Source organism: Haliotis rubra, unplaced genomic scaffold (genome assembly GCF_003918875.1).
Source record: "Haliotis rubra isolate DU_JTF1 unplaced genomic scaffold, ASM391887v1 Scf80, whole genome shotgun sequence".
Classification (NCBI taxonomy): Eukaryota; Metazoa; Mollusca; class Gastropoda; order Lepetellida; family Haliotidae; genus Haliotis; species Haliotis rubra.
Window position 1 is genome coordinate 925,977 of NW_025767524.1, and position 25,410 is coordinate 951,386.

The following is a 25,410-nucleotide window of genomic DNA, read 5'->3' on the forward strand; positions in this document are numbered from 1 at the left end:
CACAAACAAATATTATGTTGTAAGATTAGTTGTCCTCCAAGCTGTATATTATCAGCTTACATAAAAGCCTACTTCCTTATTCCAACAGGATAAAATTTTTCTAGAACTCAAAATTTAAATTCTTTCTACACTTCACTCCAGTGAAAGATTTTACAAGGTGAGAAAATTCCTTAAATAACGGAACATGCACTCCTAAAACTGAAATATTGCTGTCTTTAATTTCATCATGAGCTGGAAGTGATATCATACACAACAAATCATAATATTGTGTGAAATGTCACACCTTGAAAGGAAATAAAGCAGCAAATTTTAAAGTTACACAAGTTTCAAAGTTTTTCATTTTCTTCAATGAGAGAAAATACGACAGTTGTAGAAGCTGAGCGTCCTCAACATCCAGCTGGGCTTGGATCAACAGCATCCTGCTCAAACAATGGCCCAACGGATTTCTGGGATCTTATTTAATACAGTCACATGAATAAATATTCTTTCAAAAACAACAAAACATTGTGCTTTAAAGTACACTGCACTTCAACTTGCCGTATATGTTTGTTTGATGTTCAATGCTGCACTCACTTGACTTATATTCCAACTACGTGACTGCAGCCTGTAATCCAATAAATTCGGACTAGAAAATCCAGTGATTGATGTTATGAGCAATAACTGCACGATTTGATTAAGAGATGTTAACCTACTTGCACCAGGTGCAACCTAGGAAAAGAACCTAGTTGCACCAGCCAAATTCCAGTTGCACTGCTTTTATTGCATTTTGTAATGAGTGAGTGAGTGTGATTTTATGCCGCTGATAGCAATATTCCAGCAATATAATGGCAGGGGACACCAATGGGCTTCACACATTGTAACCATGTGGGGAATCGAACCCAGGTCTTCAGCGTGACGAGCGAAAGCTTTAACCACTAGGCTACCCCACAGCCCCGTGTTATGTAATGAAAGAAATATGCTATTTAATTATTTATATGTTTTATTCAGAAGTTTACCCACTTGTCATTACTAGGAATCATTAGTTTGATGGATTTCTATCACACTTAATCTTATAGACTTGCACAACTCCTAAAATAATAACTTCTTCCACTTTTATCATACTGTACTTTTGACATGTGGCACAAGACATGCTATTTTCAATCTCATCATAATGCAACCAATCCCCATTTTTTTTTCATTCTTCTTTAAATTTGTTAAGTTTTTAGCGTTGCTTGTGGCTGGATTTATGTTTGTCTCTAATTTAGATGTCAATTAATCATCTGTAGTTTTATCACCTGGCCTTGAACTGCCACACACATCGGCAATGTTAATGGGACCACTCTGTTCCTATTGGCATGTTTCTCACTTTCTGAATTTTGTTTACCACTTTTGTCAGCTACTTCACTTGATTTCTTCAGAATAAATCTGTCAGCTATCACTTAAAATGATAGTGTGTTGAAACGTCAGAGGCTTCAGTGCACATAGACATATTTTCGCAATGTAGTACCTATGAAACCATAGCAACACAGCCACACAGCTGATCTCTGTTTACAACAGCTGTCTGGAGACTTTACCCCTCATTTACCTTGTCAGATTCATCTCAGGAACAATATTTGGTTTCTATAAAAAGCAATGTTTGGCTGCTACAGCTATTCAAAGTTTAGAATAATAATGAGCTAACATAATTATGCTTATAATGTTAGATTTCTTGTTGAGTTATTCTCAAAAATTGACTTGCACCTGATGCAAGTTAGACTAATAACTAGGTTGCACTTTGTAATATTGGGTTGCACCAGTGCAAGTAACAAAGCACTAAATTGAGCCCTGCACTAAATCAAGCCCTGTAACCTGAGCATCTAAGGTATGATAACTTGCATTCAACGAAGTCATTGAATCTGGCCATCTGATTTGGCTCTTAAGATCAGTTTTGATTGCATGGGGTCAGTTCTAATCTGGAAACCCAATGGGATCTATGTAGAATCCCCATAGTTCGACATACCTATAGTAGCCTTTGAGAGCAGGATATTAGGATTCCCATGTTAGTACTCCCCAGTATCCAGTGCTTGTTGGAGTGAGTAAGTGAGTGAGTTTAGTTTTATGCCGCACTCAGCAATGTTCCAGCTATATGGCTGCGGTCTGTAAATAATCGAGTCTGGACCAAACAATCCAGTGATCAACATCATGAGCATTGTTCTGTGCAATTGGGATATGATGACATGTGTCAACCATGTCAACGAGCCTTAACCACCCCCATCCCGTTAGTTGCCTCTTACGGCATGCATGGTTTACTGAAGACCAATTCAAACACGGATCTTCATGGTTAAGTGCTTGTTGGAGTGAGTGAGGAGGACTTTATGCCACTTCAGCAAAATTTCAGTGGATGGTTACACTGAAATACCAAGATGATTGTGTAACATCATATCCTGACAGCAGGAGCACTGGTTAGTCCATGAACAAAGGCTCATCTGGCCTAGACTCATTTATCTGCAGGAAGCCACAATTTCGCACTGTCATTGTTGACTGCAGCAAGAGGTTACCTTCTGAAACTATTATCTGGTCATGTACAGGTACCTCTTAGTCCCATGTTAAGTTTAAAGCATGTGAGGTGAATAATCTTCGACACCACAGCATCATATAAACTTGCAGACAATACAAGAGCCTGAAGTTCTTGAAAAGCATTTAGGAGTTGGACAAACATGACTACATGACACATTTTTATGGATAACAACTTCTTTTTATCACCTGATGCAGGAGCAATAATAAGCACTGAAACGTTGTACAAAGAATAAATAGAAGTTGTTATCCATAAAAACGTGTCATGTATTAAAATATAAGAGCCTGTTCACAACACATCCCTGCTTACATCTGCCAACAGGTTGGTTCAAACTAGATTCTATTCTTTATAAAATCAGCTTTCAGGATAAGTTTTCTTTAATTTGTTTCATGAATAAACAATAACAGTCTATCTAAACTCTGCATCAGGGTGGAAACAACATCAAACTTCTATTTAAAGAAATCAAATGAACAATTTAACCTCAGTGGTAAGGTTGAAAGAGAGGCTGCCAAAGCACAAGGGAATGATTGCATAAGGAAAACTATACAAACACGTGTCAGTTTTTAAATATGTCAATATATTTTTTTCCAACCACCATCCCAATCACAAATCTCCCAGCATGCACCTCTGCAACAACCACAGATTCAAGCAATCATTACCCAAGATTTCAATTTGAAATATTTCCTTAAGTGAACACACAATAAGTTTTAAAAAAAGGTTGACTTGCTTTCTCAAACTCTGCACATGTTTACATGTATTACATGACAAAATCCGTACTACTTCCCTAACAAGCCGCATGATGGAATACCACAGTTATGCCCCAAACTCCCCAGTCTATGATGTGAGACTGTGTGCAAACTGATGATAATCTCCCATATGTTGTGGGCCATGTCCAACTATAGTAACAAGCAAACATGGCTCTCCACCAAGCTACCTGTCATCGGTTGACACCAGGCGGGGATTACAAGGACAGTTCGGGGTCCAGGCTTCCTTCACCTCTTCCCAGTACGAATCACAAGGTACATCGCTGCGTCAACTGGGGCTGCCCGAACTTTTGTCTTTATTACCCTTTGTGGGTTACTTCTTATCCTTTTATCATGTCAATGATGGAGTCACTATGACGTATTCTGTAATTTGTACAGGGATTGTTTGTTTGTTAGGGGCAGTGGGGTGGCCTAATGGATAAAGCGTTGGCTCGTCACGCCGCCGAAGACCCCGGTTCGAATCCCCACATGGGTATAATGTGTGAAGCCCATTTCTGGTGTCCCCCGCCGTGATGTTGCTGGAATATTGCTAAAAGCGGCGTAAAACCAAACTCAGTCGGTCAGTTTGTTTGTTGTTTAACACCACACTCAGCAACATTCCAGCTTTATGTGAACAATCGAGTCTGGACCAGACAGTCCAGTGATAAACAGCATGAGCATTGATCTGCACAACTGGGGTACTATGACATATATCAACCAAGTCAGTGAGCCTGACAACCCAATCCTGTTAGGTATCTGTTTTGAAAAGAATGGGTTCCTGAAAACTAATTCTAACCTGGGATCTTCAAGGGTTTTTCACATGGTAGTGTGTTGGGTTGCATTCACATTGTATTATTTTAGTGAACTAAAGGAGTGAGTAAATTGTAGTTTTACACCGCTTTTAGCAATATTCCAGCAATATCACGGCAGTGGACACCAGAAATAGGCTTCACACATTGAACCCATATGGGGAATTGAACCCGGGTCTTCGGCGTGATGAATGAAAGCTTTAACCACTAGACTATTACACTGCCATGGAGACAGAAGGAACAACTTCACATAATGTACGTGGAGAATCGAACCCAGATGCATGCTAAGCAAAAAGTTAATCACAGTGAATTTTCAGTGTTGGAGTTGGAAAAGTTTGTAATGTTATTCATGATGTTCTTGATCAGTACATAACATATTACTTCATTCTGAGTCAGTCACAGGTTGTCAAATCCACAATAAAACACCTCTGATTGAATCACCCAACTGAACATCCCCCATCACAGCTGAAGCGAATATTTTCAAATAGTACTCTTTCTCTGTCGGCAGGCACATTTAGAGCTGTTCTGTTCCAAATTCAGTTCAGTCAGTTAAATCTACATATAACCTTGGTCAATATTGAAAACAGAGCATGTTTACTGCCTAAGAAAGGCACATGACACATTGCAAACCCGTTTCTCACTTCAAGTGGCTTGTACAAGTACAGGGGCAGTGGTGTAGCCTAGTGGTTGAAGCGTTCATTTGCCACCCTGAAGATCTGGTTTCGATCCCAGACATGGATACAATGTGTGAAGGCAATTTCTGGTGTTCCCCGCTGTGATATTGCTGGAATATTGCTAAAAGTGGGGTCAAAACTAAACTAACTCATTCTTACTACACATAGATTTATAGGGCCCAAATTTTGGGTGTTAAAAGTGGCGTAAAACCATACTCACTCACTCACTCACTCATACAAGTACAGGGGACAATTCTGCTATTTATGTTCCAAAATTGTACCGTAACCTGATGAGCAACGTCCTCTTTTCTTCTATTGTTTACAAGCTTCCTGCTTTACACTGGGAAGTTCATTCACTGTACGCTAAAGATTAAAATAGAATTCCTTCGCAAAACAAATCGAAGACATTGTATCAAAGTGATTCTGTGTCATCGCCATAGTGAACCGAAAATAAACTTGCATGATGCTAATGAATCCTTGCTAAACCTCAGCTTGCTCCATATGTCTTTGAGACAGGACTTAGAAAGAATTACCAGACTAGACTCTTAGCGCCATTTCCTCTCAAACCGAACTGATCACTAAACGTCACAGGGGTCAGTCAGAACATGACCTGGGGTCACACACTTTGGGGAGGACAGTCTTCGCCCACACTCTTGCTACAGATGGAACACAGAACTTACAGCTTATGGCTTGTGTGGCTAAAGTCACACTGAGCCATCAATGGATCTTATCGCAAACACTACACAAGATTAACTGAGCTAAAAAATAGAATACATTTGGGATGATGCATACAGATTTTGAAACCATTCCAGTAAACTTATAATAAAAGACCCTAATTAATATTACTTGCTGTGTAATTCAGCTAACTTATTGGTCAGTTATTGTGCTTGTTGTTCTGTACAATGTAACGACCACCATTGGCTAAAATACTAATTATAATAACATACGCTTTCACTGAAGTTTGATGTTTTTGCCCCAATGTAAAGACATTGCCATGAGCACATAACACCAGTCTCAACACAATGTATACTGATAAGCTGACTGTGGAACTCAAGTATTTGGCTGTGCTCTAAGACATGGATGACTAATTAAAGTACTTTATCAGGATAAACAGGAATAGATGTGGGAACAGTAGTGAGTTAGTGAGTGTAGTTTTATAGCAATATTCTTGCAATAAAACGTTGGGGGTTCCAATGATAGGCTTCACACATTGTACCCACGTGGGGAATCGAACCCAGGTCTTCGGCGTGACAAGCAATGCTTTAACCACTGGGCTACCCCATGGCCCCAGTGTGGAAAGTTGAGTTTGGCTTCTGGTATTTTTATATCCCCCAAACACTGTCACTCATTTTATAAGGAGGGGAATCGAACCCAGGTCTTCGGCGTGACAAGCAACGCTTTAACCACTGGGCTATCCCATGGCCCCAATGTGGAAAGTAGAGTTTGGCTTCTGCTATTTTTATATCCCCCAAACACTGTCATCATTTTATAAGGAGGGGAATCAAACCCAGGTCTTCGGCGTGACAAGCAACGCTTTAACCACTGGGCTATCCCATGGCCCCAATGTGGAAAGTAGAGTTTGGCTTCTGCTATTTTTATATCCCCCAAACACTGTCACTCATTTTATCAGGAAATTATAGTTGCACCAATAGGAGAATGAACAGAGAATCACACTCATTATCACAAATGTGGTATCAAAATACACAATTTTGAGATTCCAGTTTTCATCTAAGATCATTCATATGGGTGTAGTGGAACCCTCTCATGCAACTGTAATAACCAGTGTCTTGAAGAAAGACCAGCCTACCAGCATCAGTGGCAGGGAGATAAGTGATGTCACTTGATTGTGATGTCATGTAAGCAATGTGTGACAGTGGTGTGCTAAGCATTGTGATGCAGTTTATTGTATCAATATCTCCTATAATCTTCATCTTACCAGGATTGCCTGTAGTCAAGCAGGGGCGGTGCGGTAGCCTAGTGGTTAAAGCATTCATTCGTCATGCCAAAGACCCGGGTTCAATACCCCACATGGGTACAATGTGTGAAGCCCATATTGCTAAAACCGGCGTAAAACTAATCTCACTCACAGTATTTAAATCGGGCTCTTTCCCCATTCTAGGCCCATTGGCCTACATTATGATCGTTATTTTTATTGTTGCGAGTGATGTCCCTTGCCAAGGCACATGACGAATGTCAGGATTAACAGTGTTCATAGTGCAGTCCAAAGACAGGTCAGATACTTGACCACTTAATGATAAACCTTAGTTATGTGCACTGACAAGTTTTGGACCTCTGATACGAACAAGAATACAAGCATTGCTAAAATGAGCACAATCTGACTTTTCCACCATCATGAGAGAATCTATCATAGGCAAGAATGAATCTTAGAATAGGTTGGCACTGAAGTTATCCAGACCTACTGAGAAAATCAACACAGGTCAAAGACTGCTGATTTTCAAACCTTAGAACAAAATTCCAAGAAACCTTTAGACACATTTACACCTTTTGGCCTGATTTAAAAACATGCATGTATTGACACGACTGAAGTCACATTCTCATTCATATGAGTGTGTGAGTGAGTGATATCATGATGGAGATCCACTAGGACAAGAACAGCCATTTATCACTGCTCTTCCTTTCATAAATAAGTTATAATAAAAAAGAAATCATCAATGTATAAACAAGATCAAATACATAAACCCTGTTTTCAGCATTGTTCAAAACAGAAATTTGGCATAAAGTTTAAAAATATATATATATAAATGACATATCAGCACAAAAAGAACCTGATATAATTGGGATTTTTCTTGGAAGACATTACTGCAAGATCAACAATATACTTTCCACAGGGCAACCTACCCTGCTTACTCATTACTTACCGGTACTAATTAATTTAATCATCAAACATATATGTTAAATGACAACAAAATATCAATTATCTAATAATGCCCTCATATGACCCAACTAAATCTCAACCATAACGTAATCCTAACAAGCTTTTAACTCCAACAAACCTTTACATTATCCAAATATAGCGTTAATTGTTTGAGGAACGTGGTCAAACATCTCCCATGGTGCTAAGGGCTATGCGTGAAAAACTGTCTTGGACCAGATATGTTTACACAAGTATTTTATCCACAGAAGATTTCCTGTTTAAACAATGGCTGTATAGAATTACAGCTGCTGTCTTAGGCATGTCACAATTCAACTACAAAATGTTTTTCAGTTTGTCCGTCGCTGGGAAGATTGACAGATGACAAAGGATTAACACGGAGTCATTAAAGATGGTGATCGTGGCGTACCTATAATCTGACCACATCTAAGACGGGGATGTTCAACAAACATCGCTTTGACCCCTAGAGGTGATGGAGGTCACTTGCGGACTGAGCTGCACGTGTCAGCGGGGTCAGAAAAACACAAAACACTTCCTAAATCAATCGGCATATGTTTACAAGGGAGGCAGTGTAAAGCAGTTATGCTGTTAGATAAATTTGCAGATTGTTGTCAGGCTTTCATACAACTGATTCAGATGTATGCTAAAATAATCAAACACGAAAACCATGTGTTTCATATAGTTTTACTTGATGCAAATAAATTCAAATTTGCTGATGAGGGGTTGAAAATTACAAACTCACTCACCCTTTCATATGGTAACTGCCAGTTAAACCTTAATGGTGTGCTGATTCATGAGAATATATACTACTCAAAAGAACTTAAGGACCATCTGATTCTATCATATTACTTGAGTTAATCCATCATGCCACAACAGATTAACTGTAGTATTATAAAGCGTCATGTGATCCTTATCTTCTTTTGTGTAGCATGGTTGATATAAGAGTTATTGCATAACTGAAGCATACATTATTATACAATGATGCTTTATACCATTCAATTCTTGAGGATGATGAAGATGCAAGGAGTAGAAGTTGTTAAAAGCATCATATGTCAACATCTTTTTCCAACTTCTAAAGTGCCTCAGGATTTATTCAATCCTTCATAGGGGCGGTGGGGTAACCTAGTGGTTAAAGCGTTGGCTCGTCACGCCATAGACCCGGGTTCGAATCCCCACATGGGTGCAATGTATGAAGCCCTAATCTGGTGTCCCCCGACGTGATGTTGCTGGAATATTGCTAAAAGCGGCGTAAAACCAAACTCAGTCAGTCAGTGAATCCCTCATAGAATATAGCCTTTATTTCCTGATGCACCAAACCTATTACTTGTACTGTTATAATATAGCTGTTGGCAGAAAGATTATGATTTTCTCAATATCCTTATCAAGTGTGTAAATCATTTTTTGATAATGAATTCATGAAAACAAATACATGTCTTACAATTTTATCACACAAACTATCCAAGATATACCCATGGTCCTATTCTTATTTATTCTGATTTGATAGAGCATTTTCTTCTACTGTTATTCGCAAAAGAAGTAAGAAACCTCATGATGTCATTGCAAAAGCATGGCCAGTATTTTTGCAATTAAAAAAAAAGGAAAAAAAGAACCCTAATGATCATCTAGCTGTGTCATACCAGATACCATTATCATATGATATATGAAATGATGGCTTGTTCCTGAAGGACCACTGACTGGCTTGGGTGAACCTTCATTAGGCCAGGCCAATTATATATCTTGTTTTACAGATTTTTGTCCTCAGAAAACCTAAAAGCGGGAGGGAAAAAAATAAATAATGAAAAGCAATATTCCTTTTACTAATACCAAAAGTATTATATTTTTGGCAATTTATGAAGTATTTACGGGCAAAAAGAAACAATCCAAAAATGTAATTTTCTGATTGAAATTGATATTTTATACTTATCCTGACTCAAGCTTAATTGCTTGTCTTCTTCTTCTTGCGAACTATAGTGGAACACTTGAATCCCCTTTTGAAGCTCCCTTAAAAAAAGTGAATGTAAAATCACTCACCCCAGTTGTCTCCCTTTCCCCCATCTTTTGGCGCGAAAGTTGGTCACATGATCGGCCATGTTGGTCACTCTCTCCTTAAGTTCGAGCCCGACACTTGGATTTGCAGGAAAATCCAGAGTGCCATGAGGGGAGGTTGGGAGGGCTAACCTCATGAGTCAGGATAAGTATAAAATATCAATTTTAATAAGAAACTTACATATTTTTCCTTATCCTGACTCATGCTTAATTGCTTGTAGAATCCGACGGAAACGGTGGAGGGTTAAGCCACTCTGGATTCTCTGCTGAATTACATCCTTATACACCCCTAGGGAACTTCTAATGGCATTTGTCCTTTCTTACAGCTTCCTCTGATGAGTGTGGGGACCACAACTTGTCAGATTTATCCTGGAAATCTTCTCCTGACATTCTGTGTGGATTTATGCAACTCCATCTCTTGATGCTTGCATCAAGTGGAGAAGTGACCCTACTTCGTGTACAAGTAAGTCCTTACAAGTACAGGGTCCATCACTCATTTTAGTCTGTCCTAGACGTGCGCATGGACTTTAAAACCGTACTCTGTTGAGTGTTGGTTTTTACAAGTCATGTGACAAAGGGGTGAGATTATCTTAGTGTCTTTGAGGTACCGTCAATTGTTGTGCTACAACAAGGGGCCCAAACTGGTGGATGCCGGAGACGTCCCCTGTAGCCATGTCTCTGAGGTAGTGGTTGGCAAATACCGTCTCCGATCTCCAAAAGCAGCCCTCCATTATTGTTGAGATGGAGCAGTTTCCATGCAGAGCTAGTGTGGATGCCAGTGCTCTGACTTCATGAGCATTGGAGGTTTGTGGAGGATCAAGTCCTGCTGCTTTGTAGGCTTTTAATATGATGGCTCTCATCCATATTGATATAGTTGTACGTGAGACTTCTGTAGGTGTCTCCGTAGATAGAGGGATGAAAAGGCGCTTGAATTTTCGTCTCCTCAATTTAGATCTCTATAGATATATTTTCAATGCTCTGACTGGACATAAGGATCGATCTTGCGTATCCTGTGGTCCTAATATCGATGAAAGTGCTGGGATATGGAGTTTCTGTCTGGTTGACCGGGCAGTTGATTCTTTGCTATAAAATCCCATCTTAGTCCCAGATGCACTGTGTCACGATGCGTGTCAAATCTTGTTCTTTCGAAGTCTATTGCATGAATTTCTGACATCCTTGCCGCTGTAGCTAGGGCTACAAGGAACAGTGTTTTATGAGTTAATTTCTCATATGATGTCCTTTCTAGTGACTCGTAATCTTCACTGGCAAGATGCTGTAAAACCACATTGAGATCCCAAGCGGGCGCCCTTGAATTTCCTTTGTTGGTCTTCCAACTTGAATGAGCGTAGTAGTGCCAGTATCTCTGGTACTTTGGTCAGTTTTATACCCGTTTTCATCGTGATAGCTGAGCTCAAGGCCGCTAGGTATGTAGAGAGCAAGTAGTGAGTAGAGTTCTACACTGCTTCTACTAATATTCCAGTGCCTGGTTTGGGTGAACCCTCATTTTTGAGGTAGTGAAACTGGCATGGAAAAGTAATGACTGTTTATCTGAAAAAAATGTTTCAACTAAAGAGGCTGTCTTGCTTATGTTCCTTGAGAATACGATTCAGGTTCTGCAGTTTCTACAATATTAACACTCGTAGAAACTGTGAAAACTTTTAAACTCATTTTCAGTTCGGGGCGGTGGGGTAGCCTGGTGGTTAAAGCATTCGCTCGTCACACCGAAGACGTGGTGTAAAAGGCCAAACTTTCCCCCTGGCCAAATCTTCCCCGAGGCCAAAGTTTCAAAACCCTTGAATCAACTTTAAAGGCTACTTCTTTCCCACCCTTGTTCTTATATCAAAAGGGGGAGATTCTGGCCTAGCTAGGCTATTTATTCCCCAACCTTGTTTTCATGTTTATGTTCGTCTTGAAAATGAAAACAAGACATAGCTATTCATGTGAACACATTGATAAGATATTAATGTTGATGTCAAGTTCCATTACAATTTACAGGTCATCTTTATCTTCATATATAACATGTACATGGTTCCCATTTTGTTTCAATATCCTTATATAAGGTAAGATCAGAATGAAAAGCAAGCTATAGTTTTGTATCAATATGTATCTCTGTGACATGGGTACTAAAATATACACAACCACTGGTAAAAATAATCATGTTTGATCCAACACAATTCCCTAATTCAAAAATTATTAAAAATAATTTAATATTACAAAATTTATCTTTACTTTATTATATATTACATCATTACTATTGTTAGCATTTACTTATTTTTATATTTCAATAATTTACTTATCCCCACTTATTCCAAACTGGCTTATCTCAAATTCATTACTATATTCGAAACTTTTACTAAATACCCAGTTTTTACTTGGATGTCCATATCCATTCAAAATTTTATTTCCTCACTCATGGCTTTAAATATGGCATCCATGTCAGCGACATCAACTTAACAGTTGGAAGCAGATGTAAACATCAACACAGCAACAAGAAAACTAACACAATATCTATATCAAATGCTGTATCATCTATCATTCCACTATAACGCCTTATTCTAAATTCAAAAGACAAGGTTTGATAAGGGGTACACTTGGTCCATGGATATCTGAAACATATTTCATTCACCAAAAGTGATTATTCTTTTCCCCACATGGGTACAATGTGTGAAGCTCATTTCTGGTGTCCCCCGCTGTGAATTTGCTGGAATATTCCTAAAAGCAGCATAAAACCATACTCACTCACTCACATTTTCAGGTGTTTCTTTTTCTAGATTCTCTTACCCGAGGAACATGTTCTCGTTGACTGCAGTGACAAGACGAGGCAGGAACTTGATGGTGAGGTCTGTACACTCAGCCCACTTGTTCCTGTCTAATCCAGTGAAGGTCCTTAGGTTCTCTGTGTACTGGAGGCAGGCTTTGAGGAACCTAGTGGACGATACAGAGTTAGTTCTTGTCTGATTGTTTAACACAAGACACTGCAATATTACAGCTATGGAATGACATCCTGCGGTATCTAGGTAGCAGCATGATGTGTGTGATGAGATTGGATCAACCAAGTCACACAGCCTGACTACCAGGGACCCTATCAACAAAGCGTCCATAGCACTACGTCTTTCGTTACCAGTCCTGCCAAAATCTAGCCTGTCATCCAATGATGTATAGAGCTACGATAGGTCCTAAGTGTAGATCAATTTTATTTCTTGTTTTACACATTGTTGTCATCAGAAAACCTAAAGGTAGGAAGGAAAAAAATAAAAAATACAAATCACCAGTCAAAGTAATATTCCTTTAAAATACTAAAAGTATTATATTTTTGGCAATTTATGAAGTGTATATGGGGCAAAAAATAATCAAAAATGTTTGGGGGGTAAGTTTACATTTTTGGCCAAAAACATCATGAGGATTTTATTTTTTGAGCGGGGAAAAATACTTTTTCTTTCTTTCTTATTCTTGAAAAAAAAAATACGACCAGCAGATCCGTAAAACAAGAAATAAAATTGGTCTGGCCTAATGTTGAGACCGCTTTGTGGATCAGGCCCCTGATGCTTTAGTATCCCCATACAATGGGACCTGGAGACCATCATGAACTGGATCCAGACTCTATAAAAATATATCCAAAGAACTTCCATTTCCCAACTTAACATGAACACAATTGACACCAATTCCGTTCTTACTTTTGCAATTTCTTCATCTGTGTTTGCTCGAGGATGCTGAGTTGATCAAGATGAGCCAACAGACAGGCAGCCATGATGCACAATACATTGGCCATCACATGAAGACTTGGTAGGCTGTAGAATTGGAAATCCTAATTGTGAGGCAGCTTAATCAATCAGTGAAATGCCAGGTAAGCACAAAACCGAGAAGGACAATGGCTGACATGGGAAAAGTTGGTAACTATGAGACAACAGGGATTGTAAACCAAAAGTCACTGTGTTCTTTAATCTGATTTGTTGAAAAACGTGATCAAATGGTATTTGATTCTCGGAAATTCTCTGCGTATTAATACATACAAACATCGCTCACACCATTGTATTGTTAGGTCGTCAGCTGTGATGACGTCATTAAAATCATATTGTGACGTAAAGTCCGAATGACGTCACAAATGAGCAGTTCCAGATGCTACCATGGGAGACAGCCGAAACGGCCGGCTGATGACATTTCACTGCTGTACCCGTACTCGATATCAATGAGAGCAGACACAAAAAACGTGTGTGGACCTTTTGGTTTACTTTTGTGTTTACAATGTCGATAAACATCATGTGTTGGCGAATTTCGGGTGTTATTGAGTATTTGAAGCACGGGGAATATTTCATTTGAAACCTCCGGCTGGCCGTCGGTTCCAAATGAATTCCCGTGCTTCAAATACTCAATAACACCCGGAAATTCGCCAACACATGATGTTTATCTCCTAACTATAGTCCATCAGGAAAAAATGGTTAAGCTATCAGACAACAGCCGTGGGGACTATAGTCAATCAGCAATATAATGGGTAGGCTATGAGACAACATGGATTGTAATCAATGAGGGAAAAGACTTGGTAAGCTATAGTGAGTGAGTATGGTTTTAGGCTGCTTTGAACAATAGTCCAGCAACATCATAACTTGGGACACCAGAAATGGGTTTCACACATTGAACCTATGTAGGGAATCGACCCTGGGTCTTTGGCGTGACAGGCAAACGTTTTAACCACTTGGCTACCCAACCGCCCGTGGTAAGCTATAAGAAAACAGGGACTGAATTCAAACAGGAAAACATTTGGGTAGGCGATAAAACAGCATGAGTGTGTTTTCAATCAGATAACTGGGTAAGCTATAAGACAACAGGGACTGAATCCAATCAGGAAGAAACTGGGTAAGCTTGGAGACAGGATTTAACTTGGTACAAAATATGTGTCGAAATAGTAGATCATGGTCTGTAGTCAATCATGATTGAAGAAACTGGGTAATCTAAGACAGAAAAAACAGTCAATAGGGAGGAAAGTGAGCAAAAAAAACCACTTGACATACACTGTTCATTGTATTTATTCTGAAATGGGATGAGACTAAATCTTTTTTCTTCAAAACAACTAAAACAGTTTGTTCCAGACAGGACATTAAGCTATAAGAATACATGTTTGTGTTCACAAACATAATCCACTGACAAATTTTATCAAATGAACCTGTCGAATCAATAAGCAATGAAACAATAGTGAATGGGTCCGTGAACTATTACAAACACTTCCTGAAGTTGAAACAGCAGAGTAAAACAATGCTGATAGCCATCTCTCCACGACCTTGAGACACCTAACACTGACCACTGTCCTTGTCAAGGAGCTGAGTCGGTCAGCAGATCTTTGGCCTACTCCGGCCAAACGTCTTATACATCTAATGGACATGGTCATAGCAACTGATCAAACAGTTAAACCAAACAACAATGTTTAAGCGGAAAGTGAATCTCTAATGTAAGGACAAAGAGCAGGTAGGACAACTGAAGTTGTGTAAACAGAGGTCACGAGGATTAACGTCAGACGAGGAACAGCAGTGTTTGCTGATGATGAGGGTATGGGTCAGGTTGAGGAATTGTCCCTCTGCTGTAGACCTATAAGAATTACCTTTAACCAGGACTAAGATAATACCTTCTTGCATTGTCTTTACAACTGACTGACTGACTGAGTTTGGTTTTACGCCGCTTTTAGCAATATTCCAGCAACATCACGGCAGGGGACACCAGAAATGGGCTTCACAAATACAGGATTAGACTTATGTTTGTTCAAGAACAATATATATCTAAATCTTTTAACCAAGTGTAAGAACAAAAGTCTGAAGCATAGATAGTATTCAAGAAAGTAGGGATACTTAGCAATAACTTAAAATTTCAAAAATTATAAAAGATTATAGTTTCTAGTAATAGCTGTATAATAATATTGAACATAATTGGGAACACATTGCCACTGATAGTTAAGTATGGCAGTAGATGTTATGGCTGCCAATTGCCATGTAATTTACTATCAATACTGACGGTAACAGCCAGCAGTGTGATAAATGAAGTAACTAGCTGATAATATGGAACCATCAAGTTCACAGAAGTTGTTTTTAACAATAACATGCTCATTTGTCTTTGCATCTTGATTAAAGTAACAGCAATGGTCACCTGACTTAAAGAGCTTCAAATAGTATATTTCACCTTTCCTGTCACAGCTATAGATAATGCAAAGCCTTGTTGACAGAGAGCAAAATAAGCAACACTTGAAGTGCTCATAAAATCTCTCTCTTTCCTTTAATATTCTGTGTTGTGAGTGAATGCGCATCAGTTCTTGTCACGGTCAGTAGTTTTCAAGTTATATTTCTGACTTCTGTAAAAATTGAAATGTGTGGAATGGAAACTATTGGTTAATAGCATAACCTTCATGTGTATACATTGTAACTGACCTTTCAAGCAATCTTTTCAAGTTGTCTCTTTGTCGTGATCGTAATTGTTTCCGAGTTAATTGCTGTTGTCGTGTTTCCATAGCAACCTTGATTTGTGATATCACTTCCTGTTTTTCTGTGATTATCCTAGAAATAAGTCCAACGATCTCACTTTCCTTTATATCAACCGACTTTCCTTGTCCATCTTGATTGGCCTGAGAATTCTGTCGAGAAAAAATAATTCAATGATGGTCAAACCATTACTGTTTGGGACTTGTCATCCATACACACTGAATTAAAAAAAGGTGGAGATCTACACCAAAACATCTCATTTATTGCAATAAAGAAGTTGTCCATCCATAAAAAGTGTTCCTCTTCATCACGCCAGCTTCTAAATGCCACTTAAAGAAACCAACATATGGATTGTAACATAACGGATGAAAAAGTATACATCATATTTGGTAACTAAACATCCAAATAAACAAAATGGAAAAAAATAATGGTGTTTTTTCTCTTTTTTAAGTACTTTCTTTCTTATCCCACAGCATTTTCCTATTAATATCACAGCTGAGATGTTGATTATTCAGTACCGGTAAGTAAATATCAGCTCAGGAGCAACAAATTCCATTTTTGTAACATAATGGGCAAAAACAATTATCTGGTTAAACATTCAAACAATTACTTTTTGAAAAATTGAGCTCACAAAAAGGTGACAACACTCGAATTCCTGTGGATCCTCTCACAGCTAAAACCTTGTTTTTCACGAAAAACCATCCTGTGCCAAAACCCCTCTCTCCTTGCCAGTAGTTTTTAGCATGAGCTCTGCCTAACAAGGTTTTCGTTTTACATTGGCAAGATCTGCGGTTACCACACTTCCGATATATCCTGTTTGCATCAACCAGGGTGCTGCAGGGGAACAGCAAAATGGGAGAGGATCCTGTTGACTGTAGTCCCAAATATCAACACCCCGTAATGCAATGAGCAGCTCACAACTTAAAGCAGATTCTAAGTGTCTGCATTGCATTCTACAAAATTCTTGCTTAATCATAGAAACATTTTCTTCATTGAGACTGCAATTTTTACTGAATATGGATGCTTCTCTTTCCTAAAATACTCATTTATTTCGAATTTGTCTCTTCTGTTTCTCCCGATCCAAACAAGCAGTTCCTGCAGTTGGTTTAAACTAATTCTCCTGACAACAGCATCTGCATCGGGATGAGGAGGGATGTGCATACACTGGGATACTGAATGCAGGGATCTACGCCCCTGGGTTAGGGTCTGACATCACGGACCATTCATATATTATGGGAGGGGCAGAACAGAAGGGGGCGAATTTGGGAGTGTCGTAAGACAGGCTCAGGGAAATGTGAGAAATCTTACACAGTTTTGGGTAAGTGTAGTATGACATGTATCACAATGTTTTTTAGTGGCATTTAGAAGTTGGTGTGATGAACAAGGGGGATAGTTCTGTGTGACATTTTGGTGTACTGGTGTTGTCACTTGCTTGATAGGTGTGGGTGGGGTAGCCTAACGGTTAAAGCATGTAAAACCAAACTGCTTCCTACTTATAGTAATAAAGCCAATGTGTGAAGCCCATTTCTGGTGTCCCCCATAATGGTATTGCTGGAATATTACTAAAAGCAGTGTAAACCCAAACTCACTCACTTGTTAGAATCTACACCAAAACTTCACATATATAGTAATAAAGAAGTTGTCTATCCAATTATCCCCATTGTTCATGTATCACAATTCCCCATATTGACCACATTTATTTACTCATGTCCTGGCGACCTTCACCTTAATGTGTACGTCTGCAGTGTCTTCACCATCATTGGATGCATAAAAACAAACAGGGCCTAAGTAAAACTGCACAAACCAAAATAGAGTCTGAGAAGGGTTAAAAGAATTATTCTGAGGGATATTCTTAAAATATGGCCTTTAATAACCTCGATGGAGAATAGTTCCTCTGCCTCTAAACACCTATCTCTGCATGTGTAGGGCACAAACTGATTCTTTTACCACCATAGGTGTTCATCATGCTTGTAACATATACAACTGTAATGGAATGGCATTCTAGAAGCACATAATACTAAACCTCTACTGGATGTATCTGCAGTCACAGACAATATACTATATGGTCTCTGCTGCAGCTAATTACTGGGTCATAATAGTTTTTTTAATCCTTAGTAATATTCCATTCACACATTGTTAACATTATTGGAATCGAACCCCAGTCTTCTGTGTGAAGAGGGAACGTCCCATTGAACCACCAGACTCAACCCTGAATGCCAGAGTGAGTGAGTGAGTTTAGTTTTACGCCGCTTTTAGCAGTATTCAAGCAATATCACAGCTGGGTACACCAGAAATGAGCTTCACACATAGTACTCATGTGGGGAATCGAACCACGAGGCTACCCCACCGTCCTGAATGACCAGAATACACTTAAGGAAGTGTATGAGATAAGATTCTTCATTTAGCTGTAATGAGAGAGTGAGATGAACTAAACTTCTAAAGAAGTCCATTATCCAGGACTCAGTCTTGCTGCTGAAGAAAGTGTGGTTGACTGTGTGGTACCTGGTTTGTGGCCGTCTGTCCCCGGTACACTGTGGAGATGGGGGAGAGGAGGATGTGCTGTACCAGACTTCCTGCATCCGTGAAGGGGGTCACGCAGCTGGAGCAAACCACAGTGTCACACACTCAGTACTCTCACCTCCTCCAATGTACAGGAATATGGTATATCAATGTCTATAAAGCTACCACTATACATATAAGGCAACCCCTTGTATAAACCTTCAAATATCGATGCTAATTCATATATCCCATCTGTAAAGCAACCCTGAATACACACCATCTTGCTGTATATTATATAGTTGAAATGCGTGTGACAAGATATGGTTAAACTAAACTAAAGCTAGTGGTCAGTGTGAGTTTGTTATAACCATTTATTACTCACCCGTTGAAGATATCACTGTTTAATAGTTTTACAATGTTATTACACATTGTGTAATAACATTGCGTGATGCCGTACGTATGATGTCAAAGTGATTTACAGTTATGACATCACAATGCTAATACCACTGTCACAATAGTATTAGACCTTGCTTGACTGGCAGAAAGCTGAGAGTCATCACACTCGTTGAATTCTTAGAAAAGAAGTACTTTGCTCGATATTATTTTGCTAAAGTTGGTTGAGTAATAAAAACAATATTTATGAAACTCATGAATGGTATTGGTATCTAACTTGTTTTCACTCGTTAAATACCAAACCATTTACTCATTTCATAAATGTGGTATTACATGTGACATAGTTTAGTATTCTCTATAGTTTACTGCATTTCAGTTAAATACCGAGGTGAAGCACCTAAGTAGATCAAAGGTATTATTCAGTTTGATGTCACGTCAAGTTGGGTTTAAGTTGTCAAATGAAGGGTTTTAACATCAGGGCAAAACTGGAACTAGGATGCTGGAAGTTATATCATGGTAATCTGACAGTACTTACATAACATGTCAACAAACATCATCTACCTTGACAACAAAACAAAGTGATGATTGATATCATGAATGACATGACTTCTGCCACTGTTTTGAAAATACTGAATTCTGATTGGCCAAATCTGAGGTTACAAAACACAGTAACCACCCCTGATTAATACAGCTTATTTAACAGCTGTATCGCCATGGAAGTTTATAACTAAATATTTTTGCTAACATCATATAGTTTGCATTTAAACATGTCATAATAAAATGGTGATGGGCATACAAATATATATTTAGCAAGGTTAAATCTTTTGGTAACAACAGCAAGAAACAGTAAGTGACGTCATGTAAAACTAGTTGACTATCACATGCACTGTCTAGTATTCATGTTACTCCTACCTCATCATGTCATTTGAAAGGAGGTGCACAGATAGACTGGACCGGTTCAGACCCTCAGCTACCCGCTGGACATTGGTCAGAACCTCTGCCAATCGGACATTGTCTGTCACAAACACATCCACCCCATCTGCTGTTGTCCTGTGCAAGTATAACATTGTAACGGTTAATCCAAATGCTATACTGTGGCACCAAATTGCGTTATCTATTTTGGTTTCTTTTAAGGAAACATTGAAATTCAGTGTCTTCAAAATATTCTTGATTTGTTCAAATAAAAAAAGTCAAATGAATTTTGTCACGGAGAATGAAAAGTGAAATAGTTATTTCCCTTTTCAATATTGCTCAACATTGGCGTTTTTTTAAACTGCTGAAATTAGACAACTGATCTGTTACATCAACCTTGTGTTTGCTCTTTGCTGACAAAGCAGGTTTTGCATTTAAACTTTTGACTTTGTTAATACTTCTTCAACAAGGTCAAATCCTCTTCAAAAGTTAGTGAACTTTTCAGATAAACTGAGCTGGCTGTTTGACAGCAGAGAGATTATCTTCAAGTTACCAGTCAAAACATGCACCTAATTAAGTGATTGTTAATTGGCCAACATGGAGACCTTGAACAATCTTTGCTTTCTGCACCTGGCACTTCATCACATGTCAGTGTACTGAAAGTATTCTATTGATAAACATTCAAAACATACAATGACTAAAATGTCAAGCTATTCTTGTGAAATCCTGATGCTCTGAGAACCAAACAAAAACCAAAGGATCAAATCTAACAAGATCGATTTTCAATGTCCATAATATTTCATATATTAGTCTTCTTAAATTCCAATATGGCGAGAGACACACTCTGAGAATATCCTGTTCACGAAGAGCCAATAATCTTGATGCTGTAAAATCACTTCTTTTATTTAAATGTTGTTATCCATTGCTATAAAAAGTGTTCAGTTCCACAAGTGCATGGCATTGTTGACATAATTAGTTGTGTCCGAAGTAATCTTCATCACCCAGATCAAGTTAAAGTGAGTGAATACAATTTAGAACTACTTTAAAGAGATTTCAGTCATGTCATTGTCAGACTAGTGTAGAATCCCATTACAATCAGAGATATTATTCAATTAGCAATTCAATTATTCAATTAGCAATATTCCAGCAACATCACGGCCAGGGACACCAAAAATGGGCTTCACACATTGTACCCATGTGGGGAATCAAAACCGGGCCTTCGGTGTGATGAGCAAACACTTTAACCACTAGGCTACCCCACCACCCCCAATTGTGCTCATCAACATGGCACAGCCTTCATTATGAAAATTCAGGTAAAGATGTTTCAGCTCATATTTGAGACATGTAGAATTCAGATATTTTTGTCTGAATATTTCATTTGCTCAGACCAGGAACCTGGAAGCCCCTGTGATGACTGCTTGAAAGTTCACCTGACATGACCTGTAGAAATTTCTTCAGATCTCCACCCATAGAGGCATTGTATCTGACTAAAAGATAGGATTTTGATGAGATTATATGTAGGCAATACTGAAACAGGTATTGAGAAGCAGATCCTGACATGACAAAGCTGCATAACTCTGCAATGGAGTTGCATCAAACTTTGGAGTAAAGTACAAAGTAAAGGTAGATTAGCAGTTGATTCTTCTCACCATGGCTCCAGGAGAGGGGAGTGACCAATCCAGGTGACCATCACACCTGACAGAGCCACCAGATCCAACACCTGGATAACAGCAAAACACAGGATCTGAGTTTCCATACTTCCATCATAGAGGCAGAATTATGACAAGTGCAGCATTAAATAACCAACAACATACCATTGTTATGATTGGTTGGTTGGTTTGTTGTTTACTGCCACACTCAGCAACATTCCAGCTATATGGTGGCAGTCTGTAAATAAGCGAGTATGGACCAGACAATCCAGTGATCAACAGCATGAGCATCAATCTACGCAATTGGATACGATGACATGTGTCAACCATGTCAGCAAGCCAGACCACCCAATCCCGATAGTGGCCTCTTTCGACCTCTTTCGACAAGGGCTTATTGCTATCAACATTCCTGCCAAAATCTGATCATGAGGCACCATAAATGGACCCATCAGGACATCAAGGTGTATTGTTAGACGTGATGAGCCAACACAAAGCACTCTGCCACAATACCATCCTTAGAAAACTACAAAGAATATTGCAGCTGAAGTTGTGTTTTGTGTTCTAAACTAGATGTAGAATGGTGACTTCAGACAACTTACCTTTGTTTTAGCCATTGGTATTGGATGAAATATTGACTGATACTGGGAGACTCTTCTCTGTATGCTGGCTATATGGGGATCCTGAAAAAAAAAAAATGTAAAACCTAAAACCGGTGTGGTACCAATAAACTATAAACCACACATTTACACATTCTACTACAAATTGCACAAGTGAATTTGTAAAAATGTCGAAGTTTGTTTGTTGTTTAAAGCTGCTGTCAGCAATATTCCATCTATATGGCAACGGTCTGTAAATAATCCAGTACGGACCAGACACTCCAGTGATCAACAGCATGAGCATCAATCTACGCAACTGGGACATGATGACATGTGTCAACCAAGTCAGCAAGCCTGACCTCCTCAACCTGTTAGTCACTTCGTACAACAAGCATGGGTTACTGAAGACCAATTCTAACCCGGATGTTCACTGGTATATATGTGTAAGTAGTTGCATGTAGGTACTGTATTGGAAAGCTGGAAAATTTGAGAAATTGTCTCCTCCCAATCTCCTGGGCCCTGTTACTGAAAGCAATCTTTGTGCAAAGACAGCCATAACAATCTTACTATAACAGACATATGACAGTTATACAGGTATGATTACTTTCTGGATCAGGACCAAAGTCTTGCAAGTGGTTAGAGCGTCCGCCTGGAGAGCGAAAGGTCGCGGGTTCGATCCCCGACCGCGTCATACCAAAAGACGTTAAAACATGGTACTCGTTGGTCCTAGCCTGGCGCTCGGCATTATTGGGTACAGCAAGGACTGGTCGGCTCAGTATAATGTGTCTGAGTCGGGTATTCATGCTTCACTGCGGCATGGTATCTCAGTGAGCTAGCACTATAAAACCAGCTTCAGTCTGGGCTAGTACAAGCAGCCGCACATACACATACACACGCATGCACGTCGTCATATGAGCAAAATATTCTCAAGCATGACGTTAAACCCAATTTCACCTCACCTCACCAAACTCTTGCATGCTCAAAGTTCTCTAATTTATGATTCAATAATAGATATAAATTATCACTTTTCATTTCGCTTATTTTGGTCTTATTTACAAGACACTACAGTAACCAACATGTCGTACTATTTTCCTACCTCACATATATCACTTTTCTTGCGCGGAACAAAAGAGCTGACAAGTGTACTGTCAGATGAATCACAGCATCGGCCAGTGCTTGAGGTAAGGTGTCAAGAGTTATCTCCCCATGACTGAGTCTGTCTCGCAACCTCGGACCATCAGGGTAGACCAGAAGATCAAACAAAAGATCCTGTGGAGATACAAGACCATGTAGATGTATAAACTACATCACTTGGAAGATCATACATCAAACAGAAGATCCTTTGATCTTCCAAGAATGACTCATACGTTACTTTGTGGTTTAATGTCACATTTAGCAATATTTCTGACAAATGACAGCTGTCTGTAAATACTAGAGTCTGGCCAGACAAACCAGTGATCAACATCATGAATATCGATCTATGCAAGTACAATTACAAACAAGTTAGCAAGCCTTACCACTAAACCAGTGTCGCCTCTTGCAACAAGCATGGGTTGCTGAAGATTAATTTTAACCCAGGATCCTTATTTGTTGGATTCTTGACCATTAATTAATTTAATTTAATGCGTACCTAATATTGAACTAGGGTGCACACAGAGCCAACAAGCACAGCTGTGTCCATCTGCCTACTCACCATGCTGTTTTCCCCTATCACATTTAGCAGTCCATTTTCAGCTTGAGACGGGAGGTACTTGTCCAATATCTATAAGGAAGAGCAAATGCTGATGAATAGTGATCAGGAAAACACTGTGATTTGAACCCACAACCAGCAGCTCCTGGCATAACAAAGCTGCATAACTCTGCATTGGTGTTGCTTAAAACTACACTTAAAGTAAAGTAGATTAGAAGTTGATTCTGCTCACCATTTCTCCAGGTGAGGGGAGTGACACAAGTCTGCAGTGCCTTAGACAATTTGTCCTGATAAAAGAGTTTCTTTTACTTTAGACAGCAAAGAGAATACTTCAAAATTTTCCTATAAAACCACAGATAAAATGCTCTTTTTGATCATTCAGTAATGCTGAGAGAAGATGCGAACGATGAACAGTTTCTTCAGGCTAATGATTGAGAAGACTCAATATTGACTTACCTCATCAAAAGTTGTATACAGGGTGGTGGCCTGTCAATAAATAACATGGTACAGTCCGTTTGGCTCAAAAGCGGACAGATGAATTGCAATCTAACTAAAAAACTAATACACATAACATACTCAATGAAACGCTGATCATAATCAAAACATCATACCCACTCTGTGAGTTTTTTTCAGAATTTTTGTCCTAAAAATAAAAAAGTTGTTTAACAATCTATCATTAAAATATTGACACAGTTCACTGTTTGTTACAAGGGAGGAGTGCAGAGAAAGGGACAGCCAGGTGTTCGAGAAGCACGTTCACAGACAAAGTTATTTATTCATTAACCTGTGTTGTGCCGTCTCCATCCATTCTCGAACACCTGGCTGTCCCTTTCTCTGCACTCCTCCCTCGTAACAAATAGTGTACAGCGCAGTGCCTCAGACAAATGGGCCACCTTAGTCTAAAGTGGATGATAATGTAAATTTCTGAATAAATTTGATATTTTATACTTATCCTGGCTCATGCTTATTGCTTGTCTTCCTCCTCTTGCTAACCTAGTGGAACACTTGTATCTCCTTATTGAAGCTCCTTCAATAAAACATAATGAAAAATCACTACTCACCAGAGTTATCCCTGTTTCCGCTTTGGCGGAAAAGTGGCGCCACTGTTCTCCCACGCTTCACTCTCTCCTGATTATGAGCCCAACACTTGAATTTGCAGGAAATCCAAAGTGTCTAGTGGGGAGGTTGGGAGGTCTTACCTCATGAGTCAGGATAAGTATAAAATATCAAATTTATTCAGAAATTTACATATTTTTCCTTATCCTGACTCATGCTTATTGCTTGTAGAATGCGACGGATTGGAGGCGGGAAAAAATACTTTAGGATTTCATGTAGTGATTTACGTCAATATATACCCCCCTATGGGAACTTCGTATTGGCACTGAATTTACTGCTAAGCTCTGCTGCTGTTTGCGACCCTGTCCTTCCAGCTGCCTTTTGACGGGGGGACCACAATTGTTAACTTTTGGTCCTTTCTTCTGTTAACATTTTATGTGGATTTTGCGACTCCATCTC

At 39.0% G+C, this 25,410-nt stretch overlaps 1 protein-coding gene across 1 annotated transcript in view; it reads right to left on the reverse strand.

Annotated features, from left to right (window-relative positions):
* Positions 1-25,410, reverse strand: part of LOC124261536 (endoplasmic reticulum membrane-associated RNA degradation protein-like) — a 135,435-nt gene that overhangs the window by 95,830 nt on the left and 14,195 nt on the right. Inside the window, exons 9-18 of the mRNA XM_046695851.1 lie at positions 24,352-24,381; positions 23,899-23,967; positions 23,307-23,474; positions 22,209-22,289; positions 21,610-21,680; positions 19,961-20,098; positions 18,659-18,755; positions 16,106-16,308; positions 13,373-13,486; positions 12,480-12,623 (exon numbers count right to left, since the gene is read on the reverse strand). Coding sequence (XP_046551807.1) covers positions 12,480-12,623; positions 13,373-13,486; positions 16,106-16,308; positions 18,659-18,755; positions 19,961-20,098; positions 21,610-21,680; positions 22,209-22,289; positions 23,307-23,474; positions 23,899-23,967; positions 24,352-24,381 — 1,115 coding nt within the window. The remainder of the gene's footprint in view (positions 1-12,479; positions 12,624-13,372; positions 13,487-16,105; positions 16,309-18,658; positions 18,756-19,960; positions 20,099-21,609; positions 21,681-22,208; positions 22,290-23,306; positions 23,475-23,898; positions 23,968-24,351; positions 24,382-25,410) is intronic.